General features: G+C 33.8%; 1 protein-coding gene across 1 annotated transcript; it reads left to right on the top strand.

Annotated features, from left to right (window-relative positions):
- Positions 1-6,468: 6,468 nt before the first annotated feature.
- LOC141702038 (putative nucleoredoxin 1) lies at positions 6,469-8,688 on the top strand. The gene is made up of 3 exons (XM_074505739.1): positions 6,469-6,985; positions 7,626-8,117; positions 8,400-8,688. The coding sequence occupies exons 1-2, from the start codon at positions 6,482-6,484 to the stop codon at positions 8,076-8,078; spliced, it is 957 nt and encodes a 318-aa protein (XP_074361840.1). The 5' UTR covers positions 6,469-6,481; the 3' UTR covers positions 8,079-8,117; positions 8,400-8,688.
- The last annotated feature ends 8,151 nt before the right edge of the window (positions 8,689-16,839 follow it).

Raw genomic sequence — 16,839 nt, forward strand, 5'->3', positions numbered from 1 at the left:
ATCCTCAAAGATAGCTGCATCAACCGATATCTTAATTTCATTTGTTAAAGGTTTAACCAAAATAGGTGCTCCATCTCCTTCGACATGTGGTTGGAGAGGAACCGTAGAAAATCTACATTGGGCTTTCTGCCATTGTGTAAGATAATGCTTTATTGTAGCAACAACTCTGTTGACAGTTGAATTTTTTTGATTCCAGACTTTGTCATTCCCCGACCTCCAGATGTTCCAACATAACGTGATAGCTTCAGCTCTTATTTTTCCATTTGTAGATGACAACAATGATCACAACCATACCACAAAATCCTCCTCTTCCCTCAATAAAAAATTCTGGGATTAGAACTGACCAACATTGTCTCGCAAATGGACACAATACCAAAAAATGCATAGTTGTCTCCACTCCGATATTACAAATTGGGCATAGCTCTAAAACTTGCACATGTTTCATACGAAGTTCAGATAGCGTTGGTAAGCATCTTGACAGTGCACGCCAAACCAGATTAAGGAATTTTGGAGGAGCTTTTATATGCCACAGTGAATGCCAAATGCTATCTGTCATCTCTGTACTCCATTCCCCTTTCTGAGCTTGTAAAAATTTGTAAGCACTCTTGATTGAGTACCTACCCGAGTCTTCCAATCTCCTGAAAATAGTGTCCTCGGAATTGGACGCTTGTATTGGAGTTTTTAGTATACGTTCCTGATCTCGTTCATTGAAGTTATCTTTGAGAATATCTATGTCATATTCTTTCTTGTCCATATAAAATAAAGATAACACTGTTTCGTTCTCAATGGCTTGTGAGACTGTAGTTATACATGGATTATCATCCGACCTTCACCAAGTTCATCCTAGAATCTGAATGTTTTCTTCATTTTTATTCTCCATCTTAACCCCTCAAGCAATAATTGTTTTTCCTCGACTATGGTTCGCCACATAAGCTAGGATTATGACGCGATGTGGAGTGTATAAAATCAGTATTAGCAAAATATTTTACCTTGTATAATCTCGAGACCAAACTATTTGGATTAGCAATAAACCTCCAGCCTTGTTTACCTAACATCGCAATGTTATAGTCCCTGAAGTTCCGAAATCCTAGTCCACCTGCATCTTTGTGTTTAGTCATACGCTCCCATGATATCTAGCATAACTGAGTCTTATGGCCATTGTGAGATCGATTGGAACCCCACCAAAATTTGCTCAAGCATTTCTAGATATCATGAGTAATTTCCAACGGGAGTGAGAAAACATTCATTGCATATGCTGGAATAGTTTGAGCTACAGATTTCACCAATAATTCTTTCCTTGCCCGAGATATATATCCACCATCCCATCTTTTAATTCAAGTACTGGATTTTTCCTTTTAAAAACCCAAAATGGCCCTTTTGTTTTTTCCAAGTACATTGGGTAAGCCCAAGTATGTGCTCTGTTCATTCGCCTCAACCATTTGAAGCAGTTGACAAGTCATTTGTCTATTATGTTGTATTACATTAGCACTGAAAAAGACTGATGACTTACTTTTGTTCACTTATTTTCCAGTTGCTTTCTCGTAAATGTCTAGCAATTCAATCACCTTTCCTGCCTCAGTAGTATCTTCCTTGAAATAAACATAGTTGTCGGCAAAGAACATATGGGATACAAACAGAGCCTTTCTGCTGATTTGTATTCCATAAAGGCACTGTTTAGCCTCATATTTTCGTATTAAAGATGACAGGCCCTCCGAATATATGATAAATAGGTATGGGGATAAGTGGTCCCCTTGCCTAATGCCCCGACTTGGATTGATAGATCCCATTTCTTGATCCATGAATATTAGAATAAGAGACCGTAGTGACACACTTAAGCACTAACTGAACCCACCATCGAGAGAAGCCCACTTTACGCAAAATTTCCCTAAAAAATCTCATTCAATGCGGTCATAAGCCTTACTGATTTCTAGCTTTAAAGTCATATGCCCATTTTGCCATATTTCTTCCGTTTTAGGTAATGCATGACCTCGTAAGAAATCATGATGCTGTCTAATATCAACCGTCCTAGAATGAACGCGTTTTGCGTGTCCGACACAACATTGTTTAACAAGCCCTTCATTCTATTGGCCTAATTTTAATGATAACCTTCATCAAAACATTGCACAAAGTAATGGGCCTGAGTTCACCTACCATTGTCGGGTTCTTTTTCTTTAGGTTTAAGACAATGTTCGTGTTGTTCAGCCCTTATATTATTTCTCCAGTGGAGAAGAAGTATTGTACCAACTTGAATACATCCTCTCCTACTATCTCCCAGTATTTCTGGAAAAAAACCTGGTGTCATTCCATCCGGTCTCGGTGCTTTATCGGGATGCATTTGGAATAATGCAAACTTGACTTCCTCTTTTGTTACTTCCCGAGACAACTCCAGATTTTGAGCTCCTAAAATTGTTTGAGGAACACAGTCGATTGTTCCACTGAACTCGTCGGCTTCGTGCTCCATTATACTGCATGATAGATAATTGGAACAGATCTCTATAATAGCTTGTGATAAGGGAATGAAGTCCATTATTCCAATCCACCCATTCACCATTCTCATTTCTCAGCTTATGTATATGATTAGTACGTTGTCTCATACTAAAATCTGCGTGAAAGTATCCGGTGTTTTTATCACCAGCTTGTAACCATAACTGTTTTGAACGTTGGCGCCAAAATACCTCTTTTTGATCTTGAATCAAGAATAGTTATTTCTTGACTTCTTTAAACTCCTTCATTGATCTGTCATCATGTTTGTTCCTGAGTTGTTTCAGTCTCACCTTATATTCCTTAATTCTTTTACCAAAGCTGCCCGTGATCTCTCTACCCGAGTTGTACAAATTATCCTCGCAATTTTTTTACTTTTGGAACAATATCATTTGTGTTTACCTCCCAGTTATCCTTGACAATCTTCTTACAAAGAGGTTTCATTATCCATGCATTTTTAAACCGGAAATGTTTTCTTCCTATTATCTTACTTCTGCATAAAGGTTCAAGGAAAAATGGACTGTGATCGCTTGGAGAGCCCTCGAAATTGTACAACGTTTCTAAGGGTAACATGTCAAACCATGAGCTGCTTGCCATAACTCTATCAAGCCTAATCTCCATCCAATTCTGCGTGTTTCATCCTCTCTTCTAGGTATATTGATGGCCATATAATGCAACATACTTCAGACCTATTTTTATAAGAACTTCATTAAACCCGTATAGTAACCATTAGGGATAAAAAGCACCTCCTTTTTTGTCAACTTGTGAAACAATATTGTTCATGTCTCCTATACTACACCAAGGCAAGTTTGAGTCTCTAGCCAAGTTTCTTAGAAGATCCCATGTTCTCCTTCTTTGACTCCTATTAGGTTTCCCATAAAATTTTGTTAACCTCCACGGTTGCATTCCGCTTATACTCACCTTCACATCACTGTGATGATCGGACATGCTGAGAAGCTGTACCTATTATGTTCTTTCCACAGTAGAGCAAGTTCCCCACTCCTCCCCTGAGCTTCTACAACTAGCAGACCTTGAAATTCTAATCGAGATCTCAGTCATTCCATATTACCTGTACCACATAATGTCTCACACAAAAACACTAATGTAGGCCTTTCTTGACAAATTACGTTCTGAAGGAACCGAATTTCCACGGTGGCCCAATACCCTAGCAGTTCCAGCTGATTGTACTCATAAGGATAGGCGGGCCTGCACTGTAACACCTGCCAAAAACAAGTTTTTTTGTTCTGGTTTTCTTAATTTGGGCTTGTGGTCATTTCTGTATCTAGATTTTGTAGCTCGTGGCACATCCCGCGTCTTTTTAGGTCAAATACGAGTAATTCGTTAACATCTTTATTTTCATTAATATCCGCTCTATTTGTGTTATTCTCCTTATTTTATGGTATCATGATCGTTGGGTTGTTGGTGATTAAAATTGTTGTTCCTGATTTTCCTCCTAAAGATTGCATTATCTCTTCTGAACTGATTCCTTGATTCTTGCCTAAATTTTCTCTACTCCTCGTCTCTGTAGCGAGATTCACGATAACTAATTTTCCACCTTCTTTCTCCATTGCAGTGCCTATTGTAGACGCTCCTCCCATCCTCAACCATTTACTACCACTAGTAATGTTCATTCTCCATGGTTCAGCCCTCATCCAGGGTTCGTATGGTTTCTCTATCACTTCAGGTGACGTATCAAACAGTCTTTCACAGAACTTGTCACTATGCCCGACTAAATCACAGATAAAACAAAACGTGAGAATGCTTTCGTACTTAAAATTAAGCCATCACCAATTCGATTCACTATTTTTCAATTTTATCCTTTTTTTAATGGCATATTCAGTGGAACTGACACTCTGACTCTGAAGAACTTCCTTCATACACCCACAAAATTATTTGCGTCGGATTCAATGAACCGGCCTATATAAATACCAATATTAGACACCACTCTTTGTGACATAAAATCAATCCCCATGTCATGAAGTTGCACCCAGATTTCTAGATTATTAATAGCCATAGTTCTTGGGTTGTCTCCTTCCTTTAGTCTCTCAAAAACCAGTTGAAGTCTGCCAAAAGTCTACGAACTTACGTCACACACTCTCTTTATATCAATCTCATAATAAAACTGAAATAAGAATCGATTCGCTTCCAATTTCTTAACATACATGCCCTGTCACGGATGCCACAACGAAGCGATCTTGTGTTGCATGACCTAAAAATCTATAGATGATTTTGTTAAAAATCGAGTATCTATCTCATTGAGTGAATCTGTATTGTCCTCACAAATGATGCCTCATAAATGACGCCTCCCTGTTGTTCTTCCTCGTGGCAAAGCCTTCCTCCATTTCACGAATTATATATTGATGGCTAGCGATTCTATAGAAAATTCACAAAACAAGACATATCCAAACAACTTGAAATAACTAGACGAAATCTTAAGAGTAAAATACTCACATTATGTCAAAAGACAAGAATTTATTATAGTATTTCATATCTAAAATTAATATTATTAATGTGCATACATGTAATACATCTTTTTTATATGTATCATCATAGCTGATATATTTTAAAATCAAACTGATCAAAACAAAATTAATACTAATTTATTTTATTTTATTTCAAAAATATGATTATCTAAATTATCTTATAATAGACGAAACATTAAAAGTTTGGTAGTCGGTTGGTCGGTACTTGCTGAAATTACTTAATTACCCTTAATTAATTATTCTAATTCTAATTATTGGGTCGATCAATTTTAATTGTAATTGATACTGAAGTCAACTTCTTTTATTACTTTACCAATTTCAATTATATTTTATGTCGAACTCTATATCATTATAATTTATATTAAATTCAACTTCTTCTACCAATTTATATTTTAATTCATATCGAGTTCTATATTATTCTAATTTGTTATTTCGGGCTAAACTAAATTTAAGCAAAACTAAATATAATTATTAAGATTTAGTTGATATATCATGCGAATCAAGCTAAGATAAAATAATAATACTATCAATCCTCCTAAAAAAATTCTACTAATGAACTTGGATAAACAAAATAATATATTTTATTTATTCAGGATAAAAAATATAGTATACAATTAATTCATACTACAACAAAATTAAAATAAAAATACAATTCGACCAACAAAAATAAAACCATATATACTAAATATTCATTCTAAAACAAAATTATCTCAGGTATCCAAACTTAAAAAAAATAAAATTATACTAAAAATAATTAGTTTGATTTGGTCTGTGTATTGGGCATCAGGCTAAAATAAAATAATGTAAACCCATATCCGAGATAAATCAGATTAATATTAGACTAAGTATAATTCGTATCCTATTGATATAACTAAAAAATCAAATTTTAATTAAAACATAAATATTATTTTTAAAAAAATACACATAGAATTATCAATAAAACTATATCGTTCAATTAGTAATATTATCTTTTTCAAATATCTTTTATAGAATTATAGTTAATCGATTAAGTAATCACCATACTAAAATAATATTTTTTAAGGTATGGAGACATTATATTTTTACCCTCAATAAAATAATAATTTTGTTATAATAACATTTCTCCTCTTACAAATGCTATCACTTTAAATAAGTTTAAATGTTATAACATATACGTCTACTAATATAATTATTATGAAGTCATATCATTTAAAGTTTTAAATGAACAAAATTAAGAATTGAATTCAAATTTTTTTAAAAAAAATTATATAATATTAAAAAAAATTTGAAGGTAGTAATCTTAAAATTGAGTATGAACAAATTCTCAAGATCCTGGAGTCAAATTTTTTAAAAAAAATTATATAATATTAAAAAATATCTGCAATCCGTGCATGGCACGGGTTTGAAGGTAGTAATCTTAAAATTGAGTATGAACAAATTCTCAAGATCCTGGAGTCCAACAGAACTCTTAAAGGGGAGCCGGAATAACTCTTAACCACTTAAAAGATCCAGGAGGCAAAGTCGTTCTTTTGTATTTTATGCCACTATCTGGTCACTGTATCCCATACAACAACAAGGACGCGTTCTCTGCGGATTTGAAGGACGTCTACAATGATCTACTGCCACTCAATAATTTTGAGGTGGTTTTGGTTGTCCAGGATGATCATTGTGAAGGACAAATTATACCAGTTTCTTCTACAACAGACCCTCAGGAGGAATTCAAAGATTTGTTTTCTTCGATGCCATGGACCGCCATTCCATTTTCAGATGCAGGATCCATGAAACGTAGTGAAAACCGCCTTTTCAAGCGTGAAGAATATGGTCCACCTGTCATGTTCGTCATTGACTCAACAGGGATAATTTTGCAAACTCATCATGTCTGGGATATTTTACGGGATTTTGGAGCCTTAGGTTTTCCTTTTAGTGATACCAGAATAAATTTTTTGCGGGACGAAGATGATGCAGCCGCTAAGAACCCCTCCTTGAACACACTATTGGCCTCCCCCCAACGTAGTTATGTCATTCCAAACAAAGGAGATCAGGTATGATGTAACTTTTGGTAGCTTGCATACTTTGAATTGAACATAAATTGCTGCCCATATAAGAACAATAGAAAAAATGAGTAAACTTTCCATCATGTTTACAGTTTTTAATCGAACTGTTGTAGATTGTTCAGTAACTAGTTCCTATTCATCTTGTATCAAAGATTTTAGGAAACTCCTGGAAAATCTTCTACTTGCAATATTCTCTGCTAAATATAAAGCTGGATTAGTTGATAGCAGTGGCATCATTATATATCTAAAGCTTGGCAAAAAAATGAATCATTAAGTCATTAACCCAATTTTCTGGCGGGGGAGAGGATAGCAAGTTAAAAGATAGTCCTTTGAAACCAAGAAAACTCTATTAAAAGTTTTATTGGATCCAAGAACCATATATGCTCATAAAATAAGACACACACAGACATAGATTTATGTATATTTATGTTGCAGTATCTGGGAATGTATGTTGCATTCTAACAGAATAAGTTACCGAACGAGTTCTAATATATTTTAACTAAGTTTTTGGATGTGGCGTGGAGTTTTTTGTTTTGCTTCCAGTTATGCCCTTTAACTTTGTTTTGTTTATAGTATGCCAAAGTAACTGTCTATTAACTCAGTTATTGTTGCGCACTTGTGCTGACAGGTACATATCGACACTATGAAAGAAAAGGTTGTGGCCCTTTATTTTTATTATGTTGATATGCCTGACCATTATTTAACAAGCGAACTTCAGTGTGTGTGTGATATGTTGGCAAAGCTGAAGAAAGAATTTGAAGTTGTGGTTATTTTCATTAGAAACTTTCATGTAGATGATTGGGAAAAATCTTGTCTGGAAATATTTAAGAGTATACCTTGGTTGGCACTTCCATTTAGAGATGAGAGTTGTAAGAAATTAAAGCGGATTTTCAAGGTATCATATAATGGTCAAACCGTTTCTCATCAAGTTGTGATCGTCGGGCCTCACGCAGAATTTGTGGAACCATTTGGCGCCAGTTTGCTGTTACACTTTAATATTTCAGCATACCCATTCTCTTGTAAGAAACTTGTTGGGTTGGAGACTGAGAAAGTGAAGGAACTGAAGCTGGATATGATATGACATCCAAACACTATCTTGAGAAGCATTGATTTGTTCTTGGTGAGTTCTTTAGATCTTTTAAGGTCAATTACAGAAAGTTAGATACTCACTCAAGCATTAAAAGCCATGCATATTCATTAGATATTTTTTTTGACATGTTTTAAGCTTTGTAAGATATCCTTATTTGATTTAAACAAATATCTTCGCAAAGCCCGTGATAGAAGTTGTACATCAATTCCAAATTACCGATTATATTATTTCCTAAAAGCTCCAAAGCTTTTCTGATAATAGCTTTGTTTATTTAACTTTTTTCTACTTGCTAACTTGTTAATTTAATTTCAGTGAGTTTCTTTTAAGGAACTTTTTGGGAAGAGAATCATGCTTGTCCTTGAAAAGTTTGATCCTAAAAAGGATGTTAGAGAGGATCCTGCATTCCCCAAGTTCGTACTGATGCTAAAAGGAAGGTATGACCAAACATGGGGTACTGATGATGAGTTTGAAGTGATACGCGTCATCATAGACAATACAGAATCTGACCCTGGTGAATATCTTGAGCTTGATAACCTAGAACGTTTTTCTTTATTTGCGAGGGAACATGCAGATATGGGTTGGCTTGTAATGCTTGCAAGCAACTTGAAAATTAATTTAAGCTCCTCCCATTATTGGTATGACAAGTCTCCTAGTGACTTCCAGTCTTGTTTTTAAATCTTTGCCTTTGAGCGAAATGGAAGACTTGTGAGAAAAACAATGTATCCTACTTCCGAGGATTTGGAATTCCCCTTCTATGCTGGCAGTTTAGTAGAGGAGACTTTGCGCCCGTTTGGTAAATCTTAAAATAAATAACTTATAATTTAAATTGAATAAGTGATTGATAAGTGATAAGTTGATAAATGTGTATAAGTTATATAAGTGTTTGGATAATTTAACTTATAAGTCAGAATTGTTTTTATTTAAATTAACTAAAATAAATAATTTTTAAATATAATCATCTTAATTGTTATATTTTAAGTTAGATTAACATTTAAAAAATATATTTCAAAACTAAAATTGATAAAAAAATGGAAAAAAATTAAATTAAGAAAAAGTACGTCTTTACCAACATTCAACTTATCAGCTTATAAGTTGTAAATTCAACTTATAAGTCGGGTCAACAAATACTCGTCAATAAGTTGTTGCGGGCTTATAAGTCAATAAGTCAATACTCCGTTAAGCACACTAGGGGTGGCAATATGGACCTAAACCCAAAAACCCAACCCAAACCAATAAAAAATTTGGATTTTGGTTCAATCCAAAATCACATATTATAAAATGGACTGGGTTGGATGTCAGTCACACATTTGCTTTCAAAATAGGTTTAATTATAATTTAAACCTTGAAGTATAATACTATATACACATAAACCCTTAAAGAAAAAAGTCATACAAATCGGTCCTTAATGTATCAAATGTATACATAATGACCCTTGCTCCGCCAAAAAATTCTGAATTATAAAATGTCACAATTTTAGGCACGATAATGTGGACAGAAAATTATTTTTTTCCTCCAAAGTTGTAAGTCCATTTTCCGCCAACATATGAACCCCTCTACTAAATTACATAATATGTATCCGTCTAATTTATTTTCCAAGATTTCCCTTACCCGATACCTAACATTTAACGATTTAGAAGTGTTTGTTGGAATAAGGATCAAAATATACAGTTTCGATACATAAGGGGTTAATGTGTATGACTTAATTTTTCGAGGGTTTATGTGTACAAAATATCATACTTCAGGGTTTAATGTATAATTAAGCCTTCAAAATATGGGTAAAATATGGGTTTAAAATGTGACAATCATTTTTTCCAATTTAAGCTTTAACCTCATATCGTCTTCTTAGATCAAAGCTCACAAACGCATATAAAAATCATTCATGGCTGGAGACTTTCACTCTCACATATGTGACTTGGTTTCGGGTCTATCTGAAGGATCCGATCCGATTATTTTTTCAAAGAGAGTCAACCTGCTCCTTTGCGTATGTTCAATCAAAAGCCCCAATTTGATTATAGATGTGTGTGTATGTACCCATTGTACTCAAGCGTGTGTATATATATGGATTGTACTTGCTGCCTTACTGGGTGTAAATATATATTTTGTTTTATATTTAATAATGCAAGAGTATCAATAAAAAATGACGTGCTAATGCCTTTCATTAAAAACCAAACAATGTGATTTGTGAATATATATGGCCTATTCTTATTTTTTCTTATTTTGAACCTTAGTCTTCTAAAAGAAAACTAAAATTATATATAGTTATTGAATATATTAAAACAATGTAAGAAAATGGTTTACCCATATTTTTGACCCAAAACCATTATGACCCAAACCAAATTTGATCGATATTTTAATTTAATATGGATCAAATATGAATTTGGGTTAAAACCCAACCTAAAATCAAATTTATTGACCCAAGATTGATTCAAACCCATTTTCTGCCACCCCAGCATTCCTTAACTACTTTAACTACTGACCCTAATCCACGTATGATGGTCGGATCTACTCATAGTTAATTTCCGTGTTTAAGAATTCAATCAATGTCTGTTTTATGATCTTATAACTTCAAGATGTTAACTTGTAAGTACTTTTGTTTTGTTCTGTAATTCATCCTTGAGTTCTTGTAATAATTTAATACCATGATAGTATTAATTCATTTCCACATGATTATTGATAACTCCTGGTGGCGTGGCTGCTCCTACGACGCCGTGCCTGAATCCTTCGCTGTTGTAGAGGTGTAGATGTGGTGGGGTTCCTACAAAACAACACCGGAAGGGGGTTTGGGTCCCGCGGCGCCTTCGGTGTGAGAGTAAAAACTCGCTTTTGAGGAAGATGAATATAGAAAGGAATGAGAGATGGTTGTGTGTGTATATGAGTGTGAAAAAATGATTAACCCCAAAACCTCACCTTCCTGGGCTATTTATTGCCCAAGGGTAGGATTTGGGGGTTGATACCTTTAAATCCTAGCCATAGGTTCTGGGAGCGGAGGACACCTGGCTGGAGTGGATGTTTTACACGTGTCTGTGCGGGACTGATTAAAGAATGTTCTAAGGATCCTCTGACACGTGCCCTGATTATTTCCATGATTGATGTGTAACAGTTGTCCCCATCACGTGTTTGGGCCAATGTCTCACGTGATGGGATTTACCAAGGTTAGGCTTGCGGGATTGAGCTGGTTAGGACTGGTAGTGCGCGGGACTATTCCTTCCAGGAGCTGTGTGGAATTGAGAGTCTAGGAGTAGTCCTTCCAGGAGCTGTATAGAGTCAGGAGCCTAGGAGTAGTCCTTTCGGAAGCTATATAGAGTTAAAAGTCTAGGAGTAGTACTCCAAGGAGATATATGTACTATCAATTGATCCCGCGAGTGTGAAGGATACATTTAAAGACAAAATTTAAGAGGTTCATCTATAACGTTCAATTGCTGTGTTTGCATATATTTTACAGTCCAGAATTAATCAAGTGATAAGGGGTTTTTATTTTGTCTTTTATTGTCCTCTGGTTTGGACTTGAGATCTTCATCATGGTACCGGTGCATGCATAACTAGAACGGTGAAATTTTAGAGTTAAACTTAACTTCGATTTTTTTAACTACATATTTTAACAGCATTTTATATATTATATTTAGATCTGTATTTTGCACGGATTATGAGTTTCAGTTTTGTACAAATAATAATGTGATACTGTTATTTTAATTTCAGGCCCGTGCGAATACTCTTTATTAATAAGCGAAACTATGTATAATTTGGTGCTAAAAGTACTAAAGTACCAAATTTTGGTACTTACATGATATAAGTTGACTTCTATTCTCAATAAACTTTGTTTTTAACACAAATACAAATCGACTTCTATTCTTTGTAAATTTTATTTTCTTTTTAGTTAGTTTTCATCCAATTATCTATATACTAAAAATATTTTTTAAACGATTTGTAAAGTATATTAAAAATTTATTAATTTACGCTAAATTAAGTAAAATAACTTATATTTATTTTTAATTTTAGAAAAACTACTAACTAGTAAGTAAATTACTAACATGAATTGACTTATACTCTCTGTAAACTTTATTTATTTATAGATTATATTAAAAATTTACTAAGTTACGTTAAATTAAGTAAAATAACATATATTTACTTTTATTTAGAAAAACTACTAACTACAAAGTAAACTATTAATACGAATTGACTTCTGTTCTCGGTAAACTTTATTTTCTATAGTATTATTTTAAAAATAATTAAGTAATAGCAAATGAATTTAGTAACCTTTATTAACTTTTAAACTGAAAATTATTGATTTAACGAGTGTATTTGTTACCGTCCATCACAACGCTTATTTACTTTAAATTAAAAAACATATTTTAACAGTAACAAATTTATGGGTTGTATTTAGATTATATTATATAATTTTAAATTAAGTTTAATAACATCTATTTACTTTTAATTTGTAAATAATTTTTTATCGATTATTAAGTAATATTAAATAAACTATATTGAAAAGGCTAATGATAAGATAATTATCAAAGATATTTGGTTCATAAGATAGAGATACATTTCGTTTCACTAAAATAAAACTAATATGTTAGATTTCTATATCAAGTAAAACAATGCGAAACTAGAATTATAGTGGAAAATTTCATAATTGATTCGATTCTTTTTAACCACATAACTATTTTTTGCAAATACTAATTTGATATTGATATTAATATATTAATTCGATATTTTTAATCTCGGGCCCGTGTTTAGCACGAGTTATCAACTATCTATACTAATGAGGAAACCATGGTGAGGTCCTGAATCTTGGTACTCACTAGAAAATTTTACAACTATTTTTAAAATTTTATGTAATAAAATCTCAACTAACAAAAATTAACTTCTACTTTCTGTAAATTTTATTTACCTTCAATTTTTATTTGTTGCTAAACATCAAAGCGTAAGCGTCAGTTTACTTTAAAATAATGGTATTAGTAAGTTAACATGTCAGATTTATATAAATAAATAATATAAATAAATAATTTGGTGCATGTATAACTAGAACTATACAGTGAAATTTTAGAGTTACACTTAACTTTAATTTTTTTAACTACATATTTTAACAGCATTTTATATATTATATTTAGATCTGTATTTTGCACGGATTATGAGTTTCAATTTTGTGCAAATAATAATGTACTACTATTATTTTTAATTTCGGCCGTGCTTGGCACGGATTACCAACTATTATTTATAATATAATAGTATTCAACATATTCTTAATAAAATTAATTTCAAGAGATTGTAAAAGTATTCAAAAGAGAAATGGCATAAATGACACAATTTAGAGACAAAATGCCCAAAAAGGCATATCCTGAATGAATGAGCTATTTTGTGTATTGTTGTGACTTATGACCTCTTTTATTTTTTTGGTCCAAAACTAAATGCACGTCAGGAGGGTAGTTCTGGTTTAAATTGCAGGGCTGGCTGTGTCGGGGAACAGCATTTCGGAGCAACTGGTGTACTTGGGAGTGCAAATGGGCTGTGATGATGTGGTCGCTTGCAAAATTAATGGATCCACGACTGGCAACATACAGAACACAAGATCAAAGCGGAAACTTCATCATGTCGTTGATCGATGAGCCATTCCAAAAAACGTAGAAACTTTAGAATTAGGTTCTGGTAGTAACGTCATATAGAACAATGATGATACACGACCTTAAGTTGCCTTGGCCATAGCTGACATGCATTAAAAACAAGAAAAGAGAATTATCGGTCCATAAATAATTATAAGAGTAAATTACAGGTGTGGCTAAGGTATAATATTGGTACAGAAGGTGGCTAAATTTACCTTCTACCTTTCAAAAAGGTGTCTGCCGTCAAATGTGCACTAACGCCGTTAATTTATGAAGGATAATTTGGATAATTTACTAATATATACCCAATAAATTATTAATCAATTAAATATCTGAAAATTCAAACCAATCCATGATAATTAATTATTTAATTAATTATTAAAAGGATGGGTTGGAAAACTGGACACGAAGCACAAGTTACCGGAAATGTGAATTTCCAGAATCCGGTCGGTCAGATTTTCCGGCAGCCTCGTATGAGGCCAAAACAGCTCGATTCACTTGATTTTTTAGCTTGTTTTCACTCTAAATCACACCACAAGTACTCGATTAACATCAAACAACAACAACACACAGTCGTATGATTTCTCATATTGAAATCACAAGAAATTCCAATCAAATCGAGTAAGAATTTGTTCGAAGAAGATGAGTGTGAGTCGCCATCACCATCGTCAACCACCCGGTATTCCGATCTACTCTTATTTTCAGTACGTATACATACATATATTATATGCACAACGTATGTTCACCACGTTTACCCCCCACACAACATCAAACAAACTGCTTTATATGATGTTAATTCAACTATTTGAACATAAATTCACCCGACTCACCTCCCCAATTCACTGGATTTTTTCGTTAACCACCAGTGCATCAACAAAATTCATGAATTTCCGATTAGGTCGATTTGGTTTTTACACAAACAGCACACGCACAACATGAACAGAACCACAATCTTTCCCATCCTCCCTATTCGATCAATAACAACCATCTGCCTTTCCTTGAAACACCCCGAGTCTCTAGTTAATGTGAAAACCACAAATCCCCAAATTTCCGATCAAATCCTTTGCATGTATAGAACTGTACCAACAAATAATTTTCATTTATTTTTCTAAAAACAGAAGTATTTTATCTTTATACCCCTTCAGTTTACGTTTTTTTTATTGAGTTCACGTTGTAAACTTAACAGACCTAACGGCGGACACGTATTTGAAAGGCGGAAATGAACTTCAGCCACATTTCTGTGAATTTGAAAATCCGGCCAATATTTTGAAAATACGTGTATACCTTGGTCACGCCCCCGTAATTTACTCTAATTATAATTATCTAACTAGAATGCAGTACATAAAGCATAATGACCACTGATCACTGCCTTACTGATTCTCACAAGACTGAATTTTCGATTCATCATCTTGTTTCTCAAACGATAAATGTCAAAGCTAGTGGAATAGGTTTGTGCAAGTCCATTTAGAGCATCTAACTGAATAAAAGAGTTAAAAGATTACCAAGGGTGATTTCCTATCACTAGTAACGAATCACACAAGATGATATATATGAAGTACACATATTGAGCTCCTTTAACATAACCTTCAATATAAGAGGGAAGCAGGGGCAAGTGTATTATCACCATTGTGTTAGATAAACTAACTTTGAACTCTCCAAACTGCCTTTTAGAGGTCCGACAATCAATTTTAAATAAAGAGTTCTACATGATTTGGTCATGTGGTGTGATTAACATATCTTCATCGAATGCAATATCTATATTGGTTTGTTGCTGTTGAAAATTCTTGCATATCAGTGGCTCTGAAGTCTGATCTTTCGCATGGGTGTTCGTCGTTACTTTCTTTAAACTTCTACTTCTCTGTTTGCTTTCTTTGCTTAGCGCCAAAGGACGTGTAATCAACTTCTTACAAAATCAGCTTCATCCTTCATTCTTATGGTTGGTATTGACTGAATTTAATAAGCTTAAATGATTGTTATGCCTTCCATAACTTAAAAAGGATGACTACGTTTTCATTTTGATACATTTTACATGTTTTGGACATTTGAAACTTTTAGAAGCACCAACTGCACATCAATAAAATTTTATAAATTGCATTTCAAAAACATCTTTTTAGAAAGGCTTCAACTAACTAATACAAAGAGCTAATTAGTCCAACATCTTTTTGAACAGCCTTTCTAAAACTAGTGCATCCAAAAACTCTATCCCGGACTAATTGCTTCACCTTGAAAATTAAGTAACCCGTACTGACCGGACCTGAAATTTTCCATGAATAATGTCATTTCGCTCCAGCCATATCCTGTGTAGTGCGACACTAACATATAAAAAACATTATCTGATTTTTCACAGTACAAGACATGCCATTTGTACCTTGCACCCAATCGAGGAATGGCTCCTGTTAAAAACAGAAAGAGTATAAGAACATTCCCATAAAAAATGATGCATTGTTTCATTTGAATTTTTGTAGAGAACACAAATAGGGTCAGTTGCATCCCAAATCTGAGCATACGATCCTTTTTAAGGAGTCGGTTTCTTAGCGCAAGATACAGCATGATAGAGCATTTCGGAATATATATTGTGGGAGTGCCAAAGTAACTTAAAACTTGACCTGAATTTTACCCACATTCCTCATAGAATTCCAAATAGTTGATATGTTGATCAGATTGGCTTTCAACCCATCCCAAGTAAATATGATCTTGTCTGTGTAAAGGGATGACAGTAACACTAACAAGGTTTCTGAATTCCAACGCAGAAGCATGATTAGAGGTGGGGAGCATCCAGTTGTTGTTGCAAATAATTGAACTTACTAAAACAAGTTTATGAGACTCAACGACTGAAACAATCCTAGAATCCAATCGAGAGAGAAGAGGAGAGCCCTGTACCCAAGGGTCATGCCAAAGAAGGAAAGAGCTTTGATATCCAACATGCTAATTAACAAATGGAGCAGCTATTTTCCTAGCTTTGAGAATCTTCCGCACTGCCCAGGGACGACTAGAAGACTGGATTTTGGTGGTCCAAAAACCTTTTGTGTGCAGAACAGTAGTTTTAAACCAATTCACCCACAACGAGGTTGAAACTGGTTGTATAATGCACCATAACTGATTTTCATTTTCCAGCTCTCCAGTGATATTTAAAATCTGATGAGATGGTTTTAGCA

The sequence above is a fragment of the Apium graveolens genome, unplaced genomic scaffold (assembly GCF_009905375.1).
Source record: "Apium graveolens cultivar Ventura unplaced genomic scaffold, ASM990537v1 ctg4572, whole genome shotgun sequence".
In the NCBI taxonomy this organism is placed as follows: Eukaryota; Viridiplantae; Streptophyta; class Magnoliopsida; order Apiales; family Apiaceae; genus Apium; species Apium graveolens.